This window comes from Zootoca vivipara, chromosome 13, assembly GCF_965207765.1.
Source record: "Zootoca vivipara chromosome 13, rZooViv2.hap1.1, whole genome shotgun sequence".
Classification (NCBI taxonomy): Eukaryota; Metazoa; Chordata; class Lepidosauria; order Squamata; family Lacertidae; genus Zootoca; species Zootoca vivipara.
This window is the reverse complement of record NC_142596.1, coordinates 14,545,996-14,569,373: the sequence shown is the minus strand read 5'-3', so window position 1 is coordinate 14,569,373 and position 23,378 is coordinate 14,545,996. Positions and strand designations below refer to the sequence as shown.

The 23,378-nt window shown below is 43.7% G+C and overlaps 1 protein-coding gene across 1 annotated transcript in view; it reads left to right on the top strand.

The window, feature by feature from the left end:
* SLC27A2 (solute carrier family 27 member 2) overlaps nucleotides 1-22,911 on the top strand; it is a 31,524-nt gene extending 8,613 nt beyond the window's left edge. The window contains exons 3-10 of the mRNA XM_035131926.3: nucleotides 1,940-2,098; nucleotides 4,672-4,796; nucleotides 12,828-13,022; nucleotides 13,609-13,699; nucleotides 14,446-14,644; nucleotides 15,587-15,684; nucleotides 19,217-19,347; nucleotides 20,506-22,911. Coding sequence (XP_034987817.1) covers nucleotides 1,940-2,098; nucleotides 4,672-4,796; nucleotides 12,828-13,022; nucleotides 13,609-13,699; nucleotides 14,446-14,644; nucleotides 15,587-15,684; nucleotides 19,217-19,347; nucleotides 20,506-20,682 — 1,175 coding nt within the window. The 3' untranslated portion in view covers nucleotides 20,683-22,911. The remainder of the gene's footprint in view (nucleotides 1-1,939; nucleotides 2,099-4,671; nucleotides 4,797-12,827; nucleotides 13,023-13,608; nucleotides 13,700-14,445; nucleotides 14,645-15,586; nucleotides 15,685-19,216; nucleotides 19,348-20,505) is intronic.
* Nucleotides 22,912-23,378: the final 467 nt, after the last annotated feature.

The window sequence follows — 23,378 nt, the reverse complement described above, 5'->3', positions numbered from 1 at the left end:
TAGTCCCACTGAAAAAAACAACCGACAAACATAAATTAAGACTGTCTCTTCAGTTCCCAATCTTCTCAGGGAATTCTGGAAGTGGAATAGGAGTGTTATAAGAATTTTAAGGTCTTATATATGTATAATAGATGTTCATAAATGTACCAAGCAAGCAAACAAACAAACACGTACAAATATGTAAACCACATGTCTGAAACCCACAGAAAAGTTCTGAAACCATTTTCTCCCTCCCAAAATGACCTCAAATATTTCTCTGCAAGGTCAAAGGAAATGGGAAATCTCCCTATTGTCTCTTTCACAAATCCTGTCTTAAGGACACATTTAAGATATGAATAGGGTGAGAGCCTGTGACCGGTGACCTGGATTCAGGAATTGAGTAACAAAAAAGTGGTCAGGATGCCCAGGTAATCCAACCAACCAACCAACCTAGCAGACAAGAGAGAAAAACAAGCACTCAGATTTTTGTTGTAGTCCACCCCTTGTGTGATGTATGTATGATGTTTCTGGGGGTGGTCTTGGACTCTAGGGTGGGCAATTTAAAATGTCTATATAAGGGCTTGCACCAGGGGCATACCCAGGATCAAAACTGGGGGGAAGGGGCGGGGCCAAGGCATGGGGGGAGGCGCCACAACACAAAGTGGGAACATGGGCGGGGCTACGGAGCCCAGGTGAAACTGACTCCGGTCTCACCTAGGCGCCGCGAAACTTTTTGCAGTCGGAGGCGCCGGGGCTCCGCTGACAGCACGCAGCCAGGGCACTCGCTCTGGCCCGCCGGGCTGCCCTTGGTGCACTATGGCCAGGACCCCGGCAGAGCGCACAGCCGTGGGCAAGAGCGGCGCTGCCAGCGGGGCTGGTGGGCAGAGGCGGAGGCGGAGCACAGCCCAGCGGAGCACGAGTTCAGCGTTCCCGCCCACCGCGCTGCGCCCTCCAGCTTCCCGTCGCGCTCTCTGGTTCCCCGCCGCACTTGGCCTTGCCGGAGGGCGCGACGTGGACTGGAGGGAGGGTGCGGTGCGGTGGGCAGGAACGCTGAACTCGCGCTCCGCCGGGCTGTGCTCTGCCTCCGCCTCTGCCCACGGCTGTGCCGGCCCTGCTTCTAGGGGGGGCAGCTGCCCCCCTGCCCCGCGCTGGGTACGCCCATGGCTTGCACACCTTTTTCCTGGGTCCCTCCTCCCCCTCCTGTGTGTGTGTGGGGAGCACCCTGTCGCAATAGCTTTAATAAAGATCAGGCTTATAGCCACTTTGCTTGTGTATATCCTGGTCTGGTCTCTGTTAATTTCCTGACCGGTTTGAGCCTTAAAAGGTACACTCTCGCCGAAGGTCCAGTCTTCCTTAAGAAGCTGAACCCCTTGAAGAGACCCCATTTTTATTCTTATTTCAGGTGCTGCCTAACGACTTGTGGCACCCTTAACAAACTACAGCTCCCAGAATTATTTGGGGGCAGCCACAACTGTTTAAAATGACATTATGGTGCTTTAAATGTATGTTGCAAATGTGTCCTAACTTAGCCTTCTCCCTAACATGAAAGTTTTTTTGTTTGTTTTTTACATGCACGGAGCTTTTAATAATGAGGATAAAGTGTAGGAGGTGAATTGGCATATAAAGCCTTCTCTGGTTATTAGAGGTTTGGAAATCATTATAGTAGGTTCATAGATGTCATTGCCCTTGAAAGTTGAACGGAATCCGTTCCAGAAGTCCATTCGACTTCCAAAACGTTCGGAAACCAAGGCGCGGCTTCCAATTGGCTGCAGGAAGCTCCTGCAGCCAATCGGAAGCCACATAAGCCCCGCTGGACGTTCAAGTTCCAAAGAACACTCACTTCCGGGTTTGCGGCGTTCAGGAGTCAAAATGTGCGACTCGCAAGGCGTTTGTGATCCAAGGTACGACTGTACTTGTTTCCCATCTAATGAAAAACAAAACAACTTTTCTCTTCACACAGGTCTCCCGAAAGCTGCGTTGGTCACCCATGAACGCACATTATTAGCCTGTGGTCTGATTATTGCCAGCGGTGTTACTTCCGCAGATGTTATCTATACCGCTCTGCCGCTCTATCACAGCGCTGCCCTTTTAATTGGGGTACACGGCTGCATCCTGCAAGGTAAAGGGGGCTTAGTTGGATTAATAACTTGACTTTGTTTTGGAATGAGATTCCACTGTAGCATGCTTACTTGGCTTCTAGCCACCGAACTAAGCCAGGAGTGTAGAACTAAGCCAGGAGCTTAGTCAATACATGCTCAAACTAAGAAAACTCTGAATATAAAAAAATTGAATATGTAAATCTATCAAAGCCGCATGAGAGAACCTTTCGAAATAAGAACTTGAGCATTGTGGCCTAAGCCAAGATAAGTGGTTTCATACGAATTTGAATGTATTAAACATAACAGAAAGCAGAAGGAGAAACTACTGAAGAAGCCCGTCATATGGGCGAAACAGGTGAAAAACGCCGGCAGCCTGTCTATCATTGACACTTCGTTCGACCTGCTGCCACTTTGCTGACCGCTAAATAGCCTCAAAGACCATAAAGACTGGTTTGCCTTTCGGTATTTATTTGTATATGCTATCTGCTCGACGTTTGGTTTTGGCTTCTGTGTCAGCACTTGTATATGGTTCTCTTATGGTTTTCTTTTTGTACTAATAATACTTGATTGAAACTTGATTGAATCTTGTGCCCTTGCGTGCTGCTTGTATTGTATTGGACTTTTGAAGAAATTGGCAGCATTAGCCCATTATTTCAGTTCAGGAGTGTAGAATCAGCATTTGTTGGCCCTTGCATCTCCAATGTTCCTTCATATACATTTCCCTGAAGGTGCCAGGGGTCTTGCCGCAAGGAAACAGCTCCCACACCACATGCCCTTGGAGGCTCTTGGAGAAGTAATCATGGGTGAAAACAGACAGAAATACGTTTTGATGGTGCTCAATAAGGGACAATGCCGTTTGAACTGAGTGGAAACAAATTAGAATTTGCTGCAGGCGTGGGAACTTCTTGCCTTGCCGGATATTGTTAGGAGTTCAGTTCCCATCACTCCTGCTCCTTGGTAGTGCTGGCTAGCACTGGTGAGAGATGGGAGTCTTAACAACATCCAGAGGACCACAGGTCCCCCATCCCTGATTTAGTGAGTTGTCCTTTTAAAACCTTGATTGTGTTAGCTTTGACCACGCCATACGCCAGTTGTTTCTACCTTTTCCATGCACTGCCGCTTCACAGGGTTCTGAGAATTTCAGGAGGGTGCAGTAGACCTGAGGAGTTGATCTATAAACCCAATTTCCAGGGAGGGACTATGTGGGTGTGTCTATGATTACCCATCGCACAGGCTCAAGATGGTGGAATGAGTTTTTAGCAAAGTGTCTGCTCAATGGATCACTGCCTTCATGGATCACCGCCTTGTCGTGGCGAAGGGGCTTGAAGAACTCCAAGAAGATATGAGCTATGCCGTGCAGGGCCACCCAAGACGGGCAGGTCATAGCGGAGAGTTTAGACTAAATGTGATCCACCTGGAGAAGGGACTGGCAAACCACTCCAGTATTTTGCAAGAAAACTCAATGGACATAAAAAAAGGAGAAGCTTTGAGAAGAAAGTGAGAGTTTGCAAGGCATGCTCTGGTTCATGGGGTCACGGAGTCGAACACGACTAAGACTAATCTAAACGACCAAAACTAATCTAAGTCGAACACGACTAAGACTACAACTAATCCAGAATGCAGCAGCTAGACTGGGGACTGGGAGCGGCCGCCAAGACCACATAACACCGGTCTTGAAAGATCTACATTGGCTCCCAGTACGTTTCCGAGCACAATTCAAAGTGTTGGTGTTGACCTTTAAAGCCCTAAATGGCCTCGGTCCAGTATACCTGAAGGAGTGTCTCCACCCCCATCGTTCTGCCTGGACACTGAGGTCCAGCACCGAGGGCCTTCTGGTGGTTCCCTTGTTGTGAGAAGCCAAGTTGCAGGGAACTAGGCAGAGGGCCTTCTCGGTGGTGGCGCCTGCCCTGTGGAACGCCCTCCCAACAGATGTCAAAAAGGAAAACAACTACCAGACTTTTAGAAGACATCTGAAGGCAGCTCTGTTCAGGGAGGCTTTTAATGTTTAATAGATTATTGTGTTTTATTTTTCTGTTGGAAGCCACCCAGAGTGGCTGGGGAAACCCAGCCAGATGGGCGGGGTATAAATAACAAATTATTATTATTATTATTATTATTATTATTATTATTATTAGACTAAACAACAACAACTGCTCAATGGTTCTGCATTACTACACACAACACTTTTACACAGGGGAGCGTTCAGACATCTGGGTCTGTATTCTGAATTGGTGCTGTCCAGAATTCTACCACTCTGTCCTGTACAAAGCGTAATGGGATCTCAGATACCATAGGAATGTGCAGTGCTTCAGGATTGGTTGCAATTTTCCCAAAGCAGCATCAGAAGATGATATATTCCATACTTTTCTGTGTATAAGACTAGGGTTTTTTTTTACTCAAAAATAATGTTTAAAAACAGGGCTCATCTTATACACAGGCAGTGCATTGTGGGGCTGGGTGATTAGTTGCAGCCCCCAAAATAGGGGGCGCCTTATAAACGGGGTGTGTGTTATACATGGAAAAATACGGTAAATCCTTCAATAGGGTGTGTGTGTGTGTTAATATCTAATTCCACCGTCTCGTTTGCTTGTAGGTGCCACTCTCGCATTACGTTCAAAATTTTCAGCTACGCAGTTTTGGGATGACTGCAGAAAATACAACGTAACTGTCATACAGTACATCGGAGAGGTGCTTCGTTATTTATGCAATGTGCCCCAGGTAATTTATTCCTCTGACATCTGTGTGTGTGTGTGAGAGACAGACAGAGAGAGAGAGAGAGAGAGAGAGAGAGAGAGCGTTTCTACAGATATTGTTAGAACTTAATTCTTAATTCAATGCCTTATTTATTTATTTATTTATTTATAGTATTATATAAATGGTTTGTTAGCACTTGTGGCTTCTGTAAAAACAACAACACACAAACCTGTACCTTCACATGAACTCGAAAGGGGCCTGTTTCTTAGATGGCGAAATTAATTCTAAAGGTAGACTTGGACCAAGTTCATCTGTTGGATCCACAGCCGTTCTAGATTAAAGCCGCTCTTTCACAACTTGTGACTCTCTAAGCCGGGGGCGAGGGAATGCTTTTCACGCCAAGGTCCAAATTCCCTTCTGGAAAACCTCCCAAAGGCCACATACCAACTTTACTGTTTACTATTAGATTCTGATGGATTGTTGAATGTTGCTTTGTCTGATATAAGTTGTTTATTTTGACATTGTTGTGACTTTTATATTGGATCAGATGGTCACTATTAATGTTTGATGTTTGATTATGTTTTTATGTCCTGGAAGCTGCCCAGAGTGGCTTGGGCAACCCAGACAGATGAGCGGGGTATAAATGGAATTATTATTATTATATAATAAGTGGGCAAAGCATTGGAAGCAAATTTTCCCTTTGGTAGGCTGGTTGCCACACACTCTCATGCATTCCCCCCCTCCTACTCCATCCAGACAACAAGAGACATTTCAGAGGTCATGGGCATATTCTAGCCAGGCAAAAGCACTTCAGGAGGGAGTGAAGCAGGGCCAATGTGGGTTGTGACCTGGGCAGAGTCCCAACGGCCAGACAGAGAGGCAGGGAGGGATGCATTCAAGTCCCTGGACATGAGATTTTCCCTCCTGCTCCACCGGCTATACATGACAGCACATCAGAAGCTTCAGAAACCTTCCGTCTCACTTCTTGCCTGTAGCTACAAAAACAGAAGGTTTGTCGGGCTACAGTGCATTGCTAGTTGGCTGCAGTTGGCTTGGATCATAAGTTATGCAAGCTGGAGGTAAATTAAGGTGCCGTGGACTTGGTGTTCTGCGACGTGGAGAGCACTTTGCACGTAAGAAATTTAAACCGTTCTAAGAAATTTAATTTTTTAGTTTCTCAGCTGCCCTTTGCACTGTGGGAGGAACTAGAATCCACCAGGAATGTTCTGCATGAGAATACTTGCTGGTGCGATGCCAATTGAAGCAGCTCTGCTCTTCCTCCAGCAACCCCGCTCTGCGTTGTCCATCACAAGTGGCAGGAGGTGGAGTCTATAGATTATGGCGGACCACATTGTCTTCTGTATCTGGGTTGTCTTTCGGGTGCTTGAAACCTCTGCAGCTCTGAATACACAATTGCATTGCTGAGCTTGACTCTGTAAACAGCACCCCTTCAAGCACCTCTGTGACACCATGGACAAGCAGTGCTTAGGTGGACAGAATCAGTTTTTGAAAGAAAATAGACTATTCTTCTAATGCAGCATACAAATTTATTAAATAAATACGTCAAATGGTGGGTAGGGATCTATAAACTCTGTGAGGGAGGTGAACCCCCATAGGTATACCATGGACAAGATCTTTCCCTCTGTTACATGTTGCCTGCCAGTTGTAGAACAGTACAGCGGTACCTTGGTTCTCAAACTTAATCCGATCCGGAAGTCTGTTCCAAAACCAAAGCGTTCCAAAACCAAGGCACGCTTTCCCATAGAAAGTAATGCAAAATGGATCAATCAATCAATCAATCAATCAATCGGACTTTATTCGACCGCCAGTCAGAAATAAACATTTATCCATACAAAAATTAAAACATCAAACATCTAAAGGAACTTAAAACTTAAACTGACAATAAGAAATAGGCTATACATTTAGACCTATATCAATGCTGTCAATTTTAACCTTATGACACTTAAGGGCCAGAAAAAGAAATTTGGCCACCAAGGAGGCTGTTGTTCCAGTAAACTTGTTCAGCAAAAACAAAACCTTTCTTTCTCTGGCTAGAGGGCTAGGTTGGCATAGGAGTGGAGCTATAAGTTTTTGTCTAAGATCTGCATAGAATGGGCAGATCAAAAGAATATGTTCAGTTGACTCAACCACTCCCAGGGCACAATGACAAAATCTCTGGGCATAGGGGACCAGGGCCGGCCCTACGGCCAGGCTGGGTGGCGCAGGGCACCACAGCGCCAGCCCGCCAGGGGGGCGCCGCAAGCTGCGCCCGCCTGCTCGCCGGCCAGTCCACCGGTCCGCCGCACAGCTGCGCCCACGGCAACCACGTTGTGCCTGCCCGCCTGCTGCACAGCAGCACCTGTGGCAGCCATGCTGCGCTCGCCCACCCACCGCGCTGGGAAACTGGGCGGGGGGGTGGGGCACCGGAGGGATCCGTCGCACCACGGCGCCAGGGGTGCTTAAGACGGCCCTGTAGGGGACTCCCCTGTACCTTCCCAACAATACCGCAAAATGGATTAATCTGTTCCACAGTTTTAAAAACAACCCCTAAAACAGCAATTTAACATGAATTTTACTACCATTGATCCATAAAATGAAAGCAATAAACAATGTACTGCAGTCACACAATCATCAATCAGTAGCTGAAGTGGGTTCTACACAGTCACAAAAACAAAACAAAAAGAACTGCAAAAATGCAAAATAAATAGCAAAAACAGACGGACCTCAATGTAACACTCCAAATGGAAGTGTAACACTCAAAACGGACCACACTCGACTTCCAAATAAAGTTCACAAACCAGAACACTTACTTCTGGATTTGCAGTGTTTGGGTTCCAAGTTGTTTGAGTACCAAAGCGTTTGAGTACCAAGGTATGACTGTATTAGATTTGAGCTTTGTACGCACTATTTAAGCAAGAAAATTTGTGACTTAAATGGCTGCATTTGGTTGCAATCAACATCCGGCTCAATAGGCAGAGATATGCATGAGCTTAAAACACGAGCTGAACACTTTATTTATTTAATCTTCCTTAGGGGCGTAGCTAATTGAACACCAGGATTTCCAGTTAATACGCAATTAAACTGAATAGTGGGAAGTTTACACCTGCCTCAGTCTATTTGGCTGCAAACCAAACAGAAATAAATGGCTCCAGTAATCCTTTGGGATATCAAGGGAGCAGTCTTTAGAGCCTGGTTCAGGAAGCAAGCCCTAGTGCCATGTGACTCTAGGTATAAAGACACATGAATCTTGCTGGAAGGGATCTGTTAAGGGATCTGTTCCAAAAGGAAAGAGAGCTAAAGTGGGGTGGGTGGGGTTGTGGGGGGCTTAACTAGCAGGTGCTAACTGAAAACTGAGTTCCTCTACCTATCTCTATAGTAAGACAGGTTCCTGTATTTGCTTGCGGTTAATATATTTTGGGACCCAGGTGGCGCTGTGGTTAAACCACTGAGCCTAGGGCTTGCTGACCAGAAGGTCGGCGGTTCGAATCCCTGTGACGGGGTGAGCTCCCGTTGCTTGGTCCCAGCTCCTGCCAACCTAGCAGTTCGAAAGCACATCAAAATGCAAGTAGATAAATAGGAACCACTACAGCGGGAAGGTAAATGGCGTTTCCATGTGCTGCTCTGGTTTGCCAGAAGCGGCTTTGTCATGCTGGCCACATGACCTGGAAGCTATACGCCGGCTCCCTCGGCCAATAATGCGAGATGAGCGCGCAACCCCAGAGTCGGTCATGACTGGACCTAATGGTCAGGGGTCCCTTTACCTTTAATATATTTTGCAGTGTGAATATAGTGGTTGAGCAAGGTTTTTTTTCCAGTTGTGTCTGGAAGAACCCCCTGCACATTTCCACCAACAGAAACCACTCCAGCGAGGAATTACAAAAACCAGCTGACTTTTATGCCAGCCATTTTAAGAATTTAACAAAGCTCTGAGCAGCAGCACAGACTGTTGTCAAAGTTGGCATGCTCAGTTACATGATCCAAGGAAATCACTTCAAAGCTGGGAATAAAGCCCACAGATGTTTATTTGTGATAATGAGGGTGTAATACAAAACAAAGTGGATTTCAGTGAATTGCTTTTCCTGCGGGTGTTATAAAACTCTTTAGCAGTGCAGATCTATACCTGATCATTAAACCTGGTCAAGGGGAACCGTGGAGCTTAATTTCCGTGACGGAAACAGGAAGAGCAAGAACTGTGTTTTGTTTTTTACATAAATACCTTTAAAAGTCTTCATGCATGCACTTTCCCCATACGAAGCAGAACAGTTTATCCTGGTACCACCATAGCTGGATCTATTAGGTGGAAATTTATCAGGGAAGAACTACTTGTTAAGAAACAAACCTGCTGTTGCAAGCCCTGAATTTGTCTCCAGGTGGGATGACTGGGAAAGCATTTACAAAGGGCAGTTTTGAGCAGGCCATATTTTACCCTTCCGCCTTCCGTGTCCACATATACTTTCCTGTAAGTGTTTCTGAATATCATTTTTAGCACTGATTCCCTTCCTGTTCTGCAGCTGGCTTCCAAGAGCAGAAGTAAGGACAGCTGGCATTTAAAAACGGTGAAAAAGTGGGGAGGCTGACATCACCATTACATATCTTTAGGAGCCAGGCAAAAATGTTCTTTTTTTCATCATGCCTTTGGCTTTTAATGATCTATGGCCTTTCTGCGTGGGTAGGGTGTTTTAATGTAGTTTTTTAAAAAATTCTGGTTTTAATGTACAGTACGTGTATTTTGCTTAGAATATGATAATCTGCTTTGAGTTGCCTTGGCCAAAAAACAACAACTCCAGCTAATAAATTGAATTAATAATAGTAATCAACAGGGGGAATTAGCTGTAATCCTGCAAATATCCTGTCGTCTGCAAACAAAGGTTTGAAACTACTAAGTTTTAATATATTTATAGCCACCTCTATACCTATTGATCTCAGGCTAGGGTACATAATTCATATAAAACAACAGTTCATTATATAAAATAGCAGGTATAAAACAACGAATAACCAGCACTCAGCTTAAAACAATGAGCAGATCACAATGTTAGGCAACAAAAAGTTATTATTTCGATTGTTATCTTGTGTTTCCATCCAAAGGAGCCCAGGGAAGCAAACTGTTAAAACAATACAATTTCAAAACATTTTTGTTTAAACAATGACGACGATGACAATCACGTACCCTCACAACTGATGATTTCAGAATTGCCAGAAATATTATCATTTAGCCAGTGAATACAAAGGTGAAACAGGAATGTTGGAATGTGGTGCCTAAATGTTAATAATGAGGGGATCAGATACACTTCACCAGGCAAGGCATTCCCTAAATGCAGGGCCACTACTGAGAAGGCTCCGTCATAAGTTCGGCTGCACTCAGTAGCAGCGTTTTCTCGTGTTCCACTCTCCCTGTTACAGGTGCATTATTTTTTATTTTATCTTTAAAGGAATTTTATTAACCGAGACAAAATCACAATCCTTTCAGAGTGACATATATTTGAAATGTTAACAGGGGGAAAATAAACAAGTACCAGTACCATAGCTGCCAAGTTCTCCCTTTTTTAAAGGGAAATTCCCTTATGCTGAATAGGCTTCCTCGCGAGAAAAGGGAAAACTTGGCAGCTATGATCAGTACATTGTAAATAGCTCATAACCAGGCTTTTTAAAAAGTGCATTATTTTTGTGGTACGGTTTCTTTTGGATTTGATCATATCTCAGATCTAACCTTTGCTGCCTTGGTTTTACATCATCTACTTTACTCAGGTGGAAAGGGATGAATGGAAAACAGAGGGACGGATGGCGGGTTAATAATAGCTCGCCCCTAGAGAAGCTTTTTGAAGCGGAAAAATAAATCTCAGGACTCCCATGGTCAAAAAAGCAAGGGGGGAGGGGAATACGTGGAAGCACCAAAGCTAGCTATGTGGATAGAACAGGCATAGGCAAACTCGGCCCTCCAGATGTTTTGAGACTACAACTCCCATCATCCCTGACCACTGGTCCTGTTATCTAGGGAATGGTGGGAGTTGTAGTTCCAAAACATCTGGAGGGCCGAGTTTGCCTATGCCTGGGATAAGAAGAGCCTGCTGGATCAGGCCAAGGACCATTTGGTTCAGCATCCTGTTCTCATGGTAGCCAACTAGATTTGTGTGGGGAAACTCTCCAGCAGGATTCGAGCACAAGAACCCTCTCCCCTCCTGTGGCTTCCGGCAGCTGTCATTCAGAAGCATCACTGCCTTCAACCATGGAGGCAGAGCTTAGCCATCATGGCTGGAGTGCCCTTGAACTCTGAATCATGACTCTTGCTTATCTGTTTTAAAGTGCTGGTTTTGACCTATAAAGCCTTAAACGGCTTAGGACCGCAATACCTCAAGGACCGCCTCTTTCCATATGAATCTACCTGGACTCTGAGATCATCTTCTGAGGCCCTCCTTCGTGTGCCTCCCCCTTGAGAGGTCAGAAGGGTGGCAACACGAAAACGGGGCCTTCTTTGCAGTGGCTCCCCATCTGTGGAATGCTCTCCCCAGGGAAGTTCGCCTGGCGCCTTCATTAGACACCTTTAGGCGCCAGGAAAAAATGTTCCTTTTTAACCAGGCTTTTGGTTGATTTGATTTACACACTATGTCCTTTTAAAATATGTCTTTGGGGGGGTTACTGGGTTGTCGTTTTTAATTTTATTATGTATTTGGTGGTTTTATATCTTGATTTTATTCTGTGAACTGCCCAGAGATACCCTGGGTACAGGGTAGTATATTCATCATCATCATCATCTGGGTGGAGGAAAGAGAGGGGTGTGTGTGGAAACTTGTCTGTTGTACAACAGGATGCCATAGCTCAGTGGTAGGGCAACTGTCTTGCATACAGAAGCATAGCTGCCAAGTTATCCCTTTTTTAAAGGGATTTTCCCTTATGCTGAATAGGCTTCCTCGCGAGAAAAGGGAAAACTTGGCAGCTATGTACAGAAGGTCCCAAGTTCAATCCCTAGCATCTCCAGGTTAGGGCTGGGAGAGAAGTCTGCCTGAAACCCTGGGCTGCACCTCCCAATCAGTGTAGACAGCACTGAAGTAGATGGACCTGTGCTCTCAGTATAAAGCAGCTCCCCAGTAAAGATTTGCATTGGTTTCTCTGCCCACTTTTGCCCCTGGGTCCATTGGCTTTGATAAGACAATTCTGACTTTTGATGTACGTTTCCGAGCACAATTCAAAGTGTTGGTGTTGACCTTTAAAACCCGAAACGGCCTCGGCCCTGTATACCTGAAGGAACATCTCCACTCCCATCGTTCAACCCGGACATTGAGGTCCAGCTCCAAGGGCCTTCTGGCAGTTCTCTCACTGCGAGAAGTGAGGTTACAGGGAACCAGGCAGAGGGCCTTCTCGGTGGTGGTGCCCGCCCTCCCTTCAGATGTCAAGGAGATGAACAACTACAGTACCTGACTTTTAGAAGACATCAGAATGCAGCCCCTTTTAGGGAAGTTTTTAACATTTGATGTTTCATCGTGTTTTTAATACAGTGGTACCTCGACTTACGAACGACTTGACAACTGAATTTTTCGACTTACGAATGGGGCAAATGGCCGCACGCTTACGAAAGTCTCGACATCCGAACGGAAACCGTGGCAGTTTTAGATAGGGATTTTTTGACTTACGAATTTTTAGATAGGGTTGCTTCGACTTACGAATTTTTCCGTTTCCAATGCATTCCTATGGGAAATCACGTTTCCAATGGCGCTTTTCGACTTACGAATTTTTCGACCTACGAAGGTGCCTTCGGAACGGATTAAATTCGTAAGTCAAGGCACCACTGTATTCTGTTGGGAGCCACCCAGTGTGCCTGGGGAAACTCAGCCAGATGGGCGAGGTATAAATAAATTATTGTTATTATCATCATCATCATTATAATTACGATCATTTATAAGGCAGCTCCCTATGCTTCTCATAGAGGCCTCCAACTTCTGCTGGCGAGTGTGAATTGCTTTCCGCATGTATAAAATGCTGCAATATTTTCTGGCTAGCTCATTATCTGCCAAACACTGTGAATGCCCTTCTGGAATTGTGATTTCTTCCTTTTGTTTCCAGAAAGACAATGATCGCAACCATAGGGTAAGAATTGCCCTGGGTAATGGCTTAAGGGCTGACGTTTGGAAGGAATTCATCCGGAGGTTTGGAAACATACGCATTTTTGAGTTTTACGCAGCCACGGAAGGCAATGTAGGCTTTGTGAACTATACTGGGAAAATCGGAGCTGTGGGAAGATTAAATTATTTGCATAAGGTAAGTGAAAATGTGTTCCAGTGGTCCCTGTTTACCAAGATTAGGCATGATACTTCAGGTTGATTATGTATATATAAAAATATTGACAAAGCTTGTTTAATTTTGAAGATACAACAATGTCGTCAGAAACTCACACTAACAGAATCCACCCATCATGATCTGAACCTCTATATTAATGTAGGTGGGGGTTTACGTGAAATCACATAAAACAGGGAGCACCCTGGAGAGTCCTAGTGACTCGCAAGGAGACCTACCTCAGATCCCAAAGAGGACCTCTCCAAGCTCCAGGGATGGTCTCCTCGCAAGTTGGAAGGGCAGTGAGCTTTGTTGAGCTGCTTCGCCTCTAACAGCTGATGTTCAAAGTAGCGCAGCAGCCGTCGCTGCTTCCAAGTGCGTCAGCTGAACAAGTCCATGGCACTTCCATGCATGTATATGATGCTTAAAATGTTCTCTTTTTTATATATATATTAACAATATTGGGGCCTGTATGTAGAAAAATGCAATGTATATGAGACCTCCGGGTATAGGGCGGTATATAAATTCAATTAATAATAATAATCATTATCATTACCATCGTTTTCATTAGAAAATAATGCGCTATGACCTGATTAAATATGATGTAGAGAAAGATGAACCTTTCCGAAATGAAGATGGCTACTGTATAAAAGTTCCTAAAGGTACATATGTTTCACTTATTTATTTGCCGATAAAATTCAATCCTGCTGTTGCTTTGAGCTGCCGTTTTAGTTTATGATAATGTAGGCCTTGTTTGCACATCATTTTGAAGTGCAACTAACCTAAAGAAACCAGGTACAGAGAACGATAGGCCTTTTAAAGGTTGCTGGACTGCAGCTCCCATCATCCCTGAACACTGGCCATGCTCACTGCAGCTGATGGGAATTGCAGTCTAGCTGCTCAACATCTGGAAGGCCACAAATTCCCTGCTCATGAATGAAACAATTCCATCTGTGAAATGTTATCCCCAGGGAAACATGCCTGACACCGTCGCTAACAGGCTAAGACCTTTATATTCACTCAAATATTTTGTAACTAAGCTAGCCTTCCTCTACGGTGGTGTTCATCTGGGTGGCTAGGACTTGTCATTATTACATTATTAGATGAGCATTTTGGGTATTTTGTATGATACATTATTTAAAATTTGAGGGTTTTGATTGGTTTTGTCTGTTTTATTTTATCTCATTAATTTGCTTCAGCAATATTTTTTTTTAAAGCAACTCACATATGTAATAATAGATAGAGCGATACATAGATTGTACCCAGACCATCTGACTGGGTTGCCCCAGCCACTCTGGGCGGCTTCCAACAGAATATAACAAAGCAGAGTGAAACGCCAGACCTTAAAAACTTCCCAGTATGGGGCTGCCTTTTTATTCTTGCTTGTTTTTGTGTGTGTTCCTTATAGGTGAAGTGGGACTGTTAGTTTGTAAAATAACACAGTTTGCACCATTTAGTGGATATGTGGGAGCCAAGAGCCAGACTGAAAAGAAAAAGCTAAAAGATGTGTTCCAGAAAGGGGATCTATATTTCAACAGCGGTGATCTTTTAATGATTGACCGTAACAACTTCATTTATTTCCATGACCGAGTTGGAGACACATTCCGGTTTGTTGGCTTATAATATATATTTATCACCTTTAAAAGCTGAAAGTAATTGTGGGTTCTTAATGTATGCAGCTCCTCAGAAAGATGATGTGCAGCAGAGAATTTTGGGTGATCATGTCACTATCATAGCTGCCAAGTTTTCCCTTTTCTCGCGAGGAAGCCTATTCAGCATAAGGGAAAATCCCTGAAAAAAAGGGATAACTTGGCAGCTATGGTCACTATGCAGTGCAGTTTGGGGACACCCCCTTCTCTCTTGTTGACCTCTTGCTGAATATGTGAGCTTACAATCAGGGCTGTCTCAAGCATGTTGGGCGCCCGGGCGCCGTGGTGCGGAGATCGCTCCGGCGCCCCCGCCCTGGTGGGTGAACACAGCGTGCAGGCGCCCCCCTGCCAGCCCCGCGCCACCCAGCCTACTCCTAGAGCCGGCCCTGCTTACAATGAAAAGTATTAATGTATGTCAGAAGTGGATAGCAGTAACATGCAAGTCATCACTTAGGTGAGGCCAGCAGTCAGCAAATGAATGTGTGAACTTATTCCAAGTGAGTCCACATAACAGACTTGCTGAAATGGCAATATGAAATGGCCTTGAAGAGGGGGTTCCATAGTATTGTGTTAGGGCTGGAGCCATGAAAGCTGAAACTGGGAAAACATTTGCACGGATGCCCTATGTGGTCGCTAGTCAGAAGTGCAGTTTGGGGCATCTTCCAGAGGTCTCAGGCTCTGAACTGGCCCCACCCATGCACAGGGCCCAATGGTCACCCTGGTGTTAATAAGATGCCTATCTTATTACTTGCAGGCTAGTTACTTACGGTAATTTGTATGGCTACATCTCTGCAAAGGAAAAGTGGCACAAGTGTCCATTATTTTGCAATGTTACTTGTTCTGAGTTTGTTTGCTTTAATGGGATCTTCTCCCCTGCTGTCCCCATCCCCCCCATCACAGATGGAAAGGAGAAAATGTTGCTACAACTGAAGTTGCAGATATTCTGGGACTGATCAACTTTATTCAGGAGGCAAATGTATATGGCGTGCCTGTTCCAGGTATGGTATGAATGCTGTGGTGTCAAAGATGATAGTTTTGTGGCTTCTTGAAAAGAGAGAAAAAAATGACCTTCTTTCCATCATTGTGGCTGCTACACTCCCTCAACACCCATCCTAGGTGATCAGAAGATCTCTGTTCCACCTTCTGTATTTTCCTTATAACACATTTGAATTTTATTGTAACCATGATTGCAGAGTAATGTATCAACATAAAAAAAAGGTAGCAGCAGAGAAGGGAGTTGTTATCTTTTTAGACAAAACCAAAATATTGTTTTTCAGCATTTGTAAACACTTTTTGAGCTGCAGAGAAGGAAGGTTGAATTAGGATGAATTCTTAAAGTTTTTAAATATTGGGAAATCAGTGATAGAAGTGGATACCGGTATTTTGTATGAACCGAAATATTAACTTACAGTGGAACCTTGGTTTAAGAACAGCTTACTTTATGATCAACTTGGATTGAGAACACTGCAAACCCGGAAGTAGGTGTTTTGGTTTGTGAACTTTGCCTTGGAAGCAGAACATGTTCCGCTTCCTGTTGAGTGTGTTCCATTTGTAAATTGAGTCCCCCGCTGCTATGGGAAAGCACGCCTTGGTTTAAGAACGCTTTGGTTTAAGAACGGACTTCCAGAGTAGATTAAGTTTGTAAACCAAGGTACCACTGTATACATGTCTACTCAAACATAAAGCCACACTAAGTTCTATAGGGGGACGCGGGTGGCGCTGTGGTCTAAACCACAGAGCCTAGGGCTCGCCGATCAGAAGGTCAGTGGTTCGAATCCTCGCGACAGGGTGAGCTCCCATTGCTCGGTCCCAGCTCCTGCTAACCTAGCAGTTCAAAAGCATGTCAAAGTGCTGGAATACTGCAAGTCCAACGGGAAGGTAAACAGTGTTTCCGTGCACTGCTCTGGTTTGCCAGAAGCGGCTTAGTCATGCTGGCCACATGACCCGGAAACTGTTTGCTGACAGCGTATAGAGCGAGATGAGCACCGTAACCCCAGAGCCGTCTGCGACTGGACCTAATGGTCAGGGGTACCTTTACCTTTACCTTTAAGTTCTATAGGACTAAGTGCAAAGGACTGCAGCCTTAATTTACTATATGCTTTCCCCCCCTTTTCTTTAAAAAAAGAAAAGACTGGTCTGTGACAAGTTCTATTTATACAATTATGCGCATTTTTTATTAAAAATGTATTTTTATACCCTTTATATGCCAAAATGGCATCTAACCAGTTTACTATTATAAAATCAATAAAATTGTAATTACAAATCATAAGATCAATACAAATTAAAATACACAGTAACAATTCCATTGGGGCTTTAAAACACCCCCAATTAAATATAGAAATGAATGCAATGAATACAAAATTAAAATTAATAATAATAATATCCTGCCCATCTGGCTGGGTTTCCCCAGCCATTCTGGGCGGCTGCCAACAGAATATTAAAAACACAATAAAACATTAAACATTAAAAACATTAAAACATCAAACATTAAAAACACTAAAACAAACCATTATAAAGCACAACAATCAGAAGAATTAAATGTGATTATGTGATTAAATGTGCTGTGTTTTCAGTAAACGTCTTTTTTAAAATTAAAAAAGGGGAAATAGCAAACAATAGGAGTCTTTTGCTGGGTGCTCCATTTCTGCCACCACATTTAGAGCTTTATTACCAAGTGTGCTTAAAGCTGCTTTCATTTGTTTTCACCTACCTCTGTTGAAGAGGTAAACACCTAATTGCCATGGGAAAGATTTTGCCAACAAGAGAACTGAATAATAGTCCAGAGTTCCTTATCCTCTTCTCAGATTATGTTACAGCAGATGGAGGAAACATAGCTCAGCTCCCCGTGGGCCTAAAAACCAAAGAGAAGACTGAAATGCCTAATTGCAAACTGGTCTTGCAGCAAGGGGAACAGTAGCAAGTCTTGGTAACCCTTCACTTTTTATTCATTTATTATCCCTAGGCTAAACCTTTTTACCCCTTTTAGATAGATCCTATATATTTGCTACCTGACGTAGGTTCACAGTGACAGAATCTCTCATAAGGACTTGAGCTGATCTGGCAGATTGAGTTGTGAGTGCCAAATATTCTATCCGAAACCACAAATCCTTTGAGTAAACAGTATTCAATGCCAGGTGTTCCTTTCCAAGTGACAAAAGGCACAGATTAGCTCATAAGAAAGTATGCAACCATGTTCTCACAGCCCTGGCTAGGGGCTCCTATGTCAATAAAATTCAAGGTCATAGACCTTAGAAGCTCTGGAAGGAGGCTGGTTCCATCAAGACTATTCCAGCCCCTTCTCCTTACGTTTTGGCTTAAAAAATGGTAGTCCTTTCACCTACGTGTACAAGGAAGCTCTCTCATCCCACACACACAGCGTGACTATAGTTTCGAACAGCCATGATTCAACTGGAACCTCCAGGTATCCAAAGAACTTCCCTACCTGGAGAGATCGGCCTCATAATTTGGCTGTTTTTAGTTCATGTTCTTGATGTAGGGCAGCGGTAGACTTCAGGCAGCTGTGGTCTTCTTCTCCAACTCATTTGGATTTGCACGGAAAAGGTCTGAGGGTAAAGTAATAATAATAATAATAATAATAATAATAATAATAATAATAATAATATATTATTTATACCCCGCCCAACTGGCTGGGTTTCCCCAGCCATTCTGGGCAGCTCCCAACAGAATATTAAAAGCACGATAAAACATCAAAACATTAAAAACTTCCCTAAACAGGGCCACCTTCTGGTGTCTTCTAAAAGTCAGATAGTTGTTTATTTCCTTGGCATCTGATGGGAGGGCGTTTCACAGGGCAGGTGCCACCACCGAGAAGGCCCTCTGCCTGGTTCCCTGTAACCTCACTTCTTGCAGGGAGGGAACCTCCAGAAGGCCCTCGGAGTTGGACCTCAACGTCTGGGCTGAATGATGGGGGTGGAGACTATACATTGACTACTTGACAAGTTTTCAAGACAGCCTGTTGTTGTTTTTATACTGTTTGAAAAATCTTTTAGTAAGCTGTATCAGGAACATGTTGTGATGCTGTTTAGAAACACAAGCAACAGATATAATGGGAAAACGATTTTAATAAATGAATACAGAATATTTGTTACTTAAGAGAAGTGTTGACACCACAAAGAGATAGAGGGAAGTCAACTAATATAGCAGGGATTCAAGCTAGTTTTTCCAGAACAGAAAGAAAGTGACTGTAAAGAAAGAAAATAAGGATTACAAATGTATTTCTTTCTGAGACCTGGTGTATAGCATATTCAAATTACTGTTTGTACCCTTTGAACAATTTAGTGTACTTGACTACTGTAATTATTTTTTTGTTTTTTATTGTTTACCTTTTTTATTTCTTTTTCTTCTTTTCCCCCCTTTTATTTTTATATTTTTCCTTTTTTGAATTTTCCCTTTTGATTTTTGAATATTTGGATGTAATGTTTAATTTATGCTTTCTTTGTGATTTTAAAAATGCAATAAAGATTTTAAAAGAAAAAGGAAACAAAAGCAACTATAATGATTGCCTTGCAGGTCACGAGGGCAGGATAGGGATGGCATCCGTACGCTTAACAGACGGCTGTGAATTTGATGGGGAACGACTCTACAAACACGTTGTAGACTACCTGCCTGCTTATGCAAGGCCTCGTTTTGTTAGGATCCAGGTAAGTCTGCCTTACTAAGTACCATTTTCCCAATGGAACAGGTTCCAGTATTCGTGGAAGTTACAATACGGTAGGAATCTGCGCATCTCTGATTCTATCGCTCCTGTAAGAAGAATGATTGCGGCATTCAGCATTTTTTTCAGAGGAAAGGCAAGCAAGAGTCAACATGATAGAAGGGTATAATGATGCATGAAATGGAGAAAAAGGACAGAGAAATGTTTTTCTCCCTGTGCATCATGACACTAGAATTCTAAATGTTGGAAGAGGACGGGCAAAAGAACATACTTTTTAACACAGTGCATTTGAAATTGCTCCCACAAGGGGCGGTGATGGCCACCAGCTTCGATGGCTTTAAAAGAGCAGCTCAGTCAGTAGAGCCTGAGACTCTTAATCTCAGGGTCGTGGGTTTGAGCCCCATGTTGGGCAAAAAGATTCCTGCCTGGCAGGGGGTTGGGACTCGATGACCCTCATGGTCCCATCAAACTCTACCATTGTATGGTTCTAAATTCATGACGGATAAAGCTATCAGTGGCAACTAGCCCTGATGGATGTGTTGTATGTCCACAGTCAGAGGCTGTCTGACTCTGAATCCTGGAAGCCACAGCAGGAGAGAGTGCTTTTTTGGGGGCATAGTTTATTAAGGATACTGTGAATTGTAGCTCTGCGAGGGGGGAACTACAATTCCCAGGATTCTCTGTGGCAAGCAATGTGCTTTAAATATGTGCTTTGAATGTACACTGCGATTCTGTCCTTAGTCTCAGAATCCTAGGTGTGTAACTTGAAACCCAACAGAGATGAATTCAACTTTAACCTACACCTTGGAGCGGAGCCTAAAAGCTGACTTCATAGCTACACCAGCCAGATTAATTTTTACACTTCCTTCTTTTAATTTTTTTTGGCAAACTTTGTACTTGTCATTTTTCCCATTTCCTCATATTTTGTGTAACATCTTGCCTGATACAGAGCTCTCGAGAGCTCAGACACTTGTCATTATTTTTGGCATGTTTGTTGATTCCAGTAAAGCTATTGCCCAACTGATAATATTAAGGCCACAATTATATTTACCTGAGAGTAAGCCCCTCTGAATACTGCGCCTTACATTTGAGTAAACATGCACAGGATTGCACTGTAATTTTGCCTTTCCCCTTGTTGTTGCAGGATGCCATTGAGGTCACAGGAACATTCAAACACCGGAAGGTGCAGTTAGCCCAAGAAGGATTTGACCCAGCCTCTATCAAAGACACCCTGTATTTCCTGAATGACAAAGAAAAGACATACGTACCCCTAACAGAGGACATTTATAATTCAATATGTAGCAACCAACTGAAACTATAACGCGCCCAAAGCTGTGGTTGGTGGTGTTTGTAAAAGAAGCAAGAATCGTTTTTTATATAATGGTAGAAAGTTACCAAAATTGATTTGAAAGTGATTGCATGTTTGTATCTAGAATCTAGTGGGTAGTTCTCTAGACCAGGTGGCTGGGAGGTCCCCTGCTCTTAATGGGGTTACACTTCCCCTGAAGGAGCAGGTTCGCAGCTTAGGGGTATTCCTGGATCATTTGTTGTCGCTCGAGGCTCAGGTGGCTTCTATCAGCTTCGGCCGGTGACCCAACTGCGCCCCTACCTGGACAGGGATAGCCTAACTACTGTTGTCTATGCTCTGGTAACTTCAAGGTTAGATTACTGCAATGCATTATACGTAGGGCTGCCTCTGAAGATGGTTAGGAAACTTCAGCTAGTGCAGAATTCAGCTGGCAGGTTGATCACCGGAGCAAGATGGTTTGTGCATAGTACACCGATCCTGGTCCGACTGCACTGGCTACCAATTAGTTTCTGGGCCCAATTCAAAGTGCTGGTTTTGACCTATAAAGCCTTAAATGGCTCAGGACCACAATACCTCAAGGACCGCCTCTTTCCATATGAACCTACCCAGACCCCGAGATCATCTTCTGAGGCCCTTCTTCATGTGCCGCCTCCTTGAGAGGTCCAGAGGGTGGCAACACGAGAACGGGGCCTTCTCTGCAGTGGCTCCCCATCTGTGGAATGCTCTCCCCAGGGAAATTCGCCTGGCGCCTTCATTTTATACCTTTAGGCACCAGGCAAAAACTTTCCTTTAAACCAGGCCTTTGGTTGACCTGATTGACATCCTATACTTTTTTTTAAAATGTAGCTTGGGGGGGCATGTTATTGGGTTATTCTTATTTTGATTTTATATATTGTGATCTTTTCTGTGAACCACCCTGAGACCTGCGAGTATAGGGCGGTATATAAATTCAAATAAATAACTAAATAGAATTTTAAATGCCATTACATTCTTTGTTTAACAGATATTTTAGGGGTGATGGTGAAGTTGTTTTACAACTCTGCCTCCACAGTTCTAGGCAGTATGCTTCCGAATGCCAGTTGTAGTGGTACCTTGGTTTAAGTACACAATTGGTTCTGGAAGTCTGTACTTAACCTGAAGCGTACTTAACCTGAGGCAAACTTTCCCATTGAAAGTACAGTCATACCTCAGTTTAAGTACACTTCGGTTTGAGTACTTTCAGTTTAAGTACTCTGCGGACCCGTCTGGAACAGATTAATCCACTTTCCATTACTTTCGATGGGAAAGTTCGCTTCAGGTTAAGTACGCTTCAGGTTAAGTACGGATTTCCAGAACCAATTACACTCATACTTCGGGTTAAGTATGCTTCAGGTTGAGTATTCCGTGAACCCGTCTGGAACGGATTAATCCACTTTCCATTACTTTCAATGGGAAAGTTCGCTTCAGGTTAAGTACGCTTCAGGTTAAGTACAGACTTCCGGAACCAATTGTGTACTTAAACCGAGGTACCACTGTAATGGAAAGTGGATTAATCTGTTCCAGACAGGTCCGCGGAATACTCCACCTGAAGTGTACTTAACCCGAAGTATGAGTGTAATTGGTTCTGGAAGTCCGTAATTAACCTGAAGTGCACTTAACCTGAAGCGAACTTTCCCATTGAAAGTAATGGAAAGTGGATTAATCCATTCCAGACAGGTCCGCGGAGTACTTAAACTGAAAATACTCAAACCGAGGCGTACTTAAAACGAGGTATGACTGTACTGGGAATCACAAGGCGAGAGAGTCCTGTTCCACTCAGATCCCGCCTGTGGGTTGCTTATCAGTATCTGGTTGGTCACTGTGAGAACAGGATGCTGGGCTATAGAGGGCCTGAGGTTCTTTTCCCCTTTCATAGGAGTTCCTGTATTCTTGTTTTACATGTACATTCCTTTTAGCACTAAAATCTCCATGGCCTGCATATGAGTTCCCGCCATGTGGCTTATTGAGTACTGAATGAACATCTCCATTATCCCTGTGTAGACAGGCCTAGTGGTCGCTGAAAATCAAAAATGGTCCTGGAGCAATTGAATTAACCTCCGGACCACCTTGACCTATTCAACCCTTTTCGAGATTGCCCAATCATTGGGACAATGTCCCCACATTTCAGGATATCCTTGTTCTATAAAGTAGATACGTCTAACTCAGCAACGATGTAACATGTGTAAAATATTTGTTCCATAAATTACCATTTCGCAAAACAGATCCCACGAGTTTCAAGTATAACTTATTGCTGGCTGTTGGTTTGTGGTGTTTTTCCAAAAGAAAGAAGAACATGGTTTCCTTGACAGCATCTGTCGTTGCAACATTTGTTGGTGCTATTCCTTCTTCTGAAACTAAAAAAGGCTGAGGACAGCTGACAACTTTTCATCCTAGCAAAGGTTTTTGTGCATCAAAAAGAAAGAAGTCCTGCAGATTCAGTGTTTCCTGGCCTGAAAATACCAGGAGGAAAATGATATCTGTTGACACTGTAATCAACTAAAAACTTTGGCAGGATTTGAGTAACGTTTGTAATGTACTGTGGGTCATTTTAGAACAAAATAGAGGAAAATATGTGATGCAATTGAAAAAGATTGAAAATGGAAACCATGGAAGGGTGGAGGGGAGTCTAAGGGTTCAGGGAATCCCAAATGCGGATGGTGATGTCTAATGTTTGAATTTAAATGTGTAGC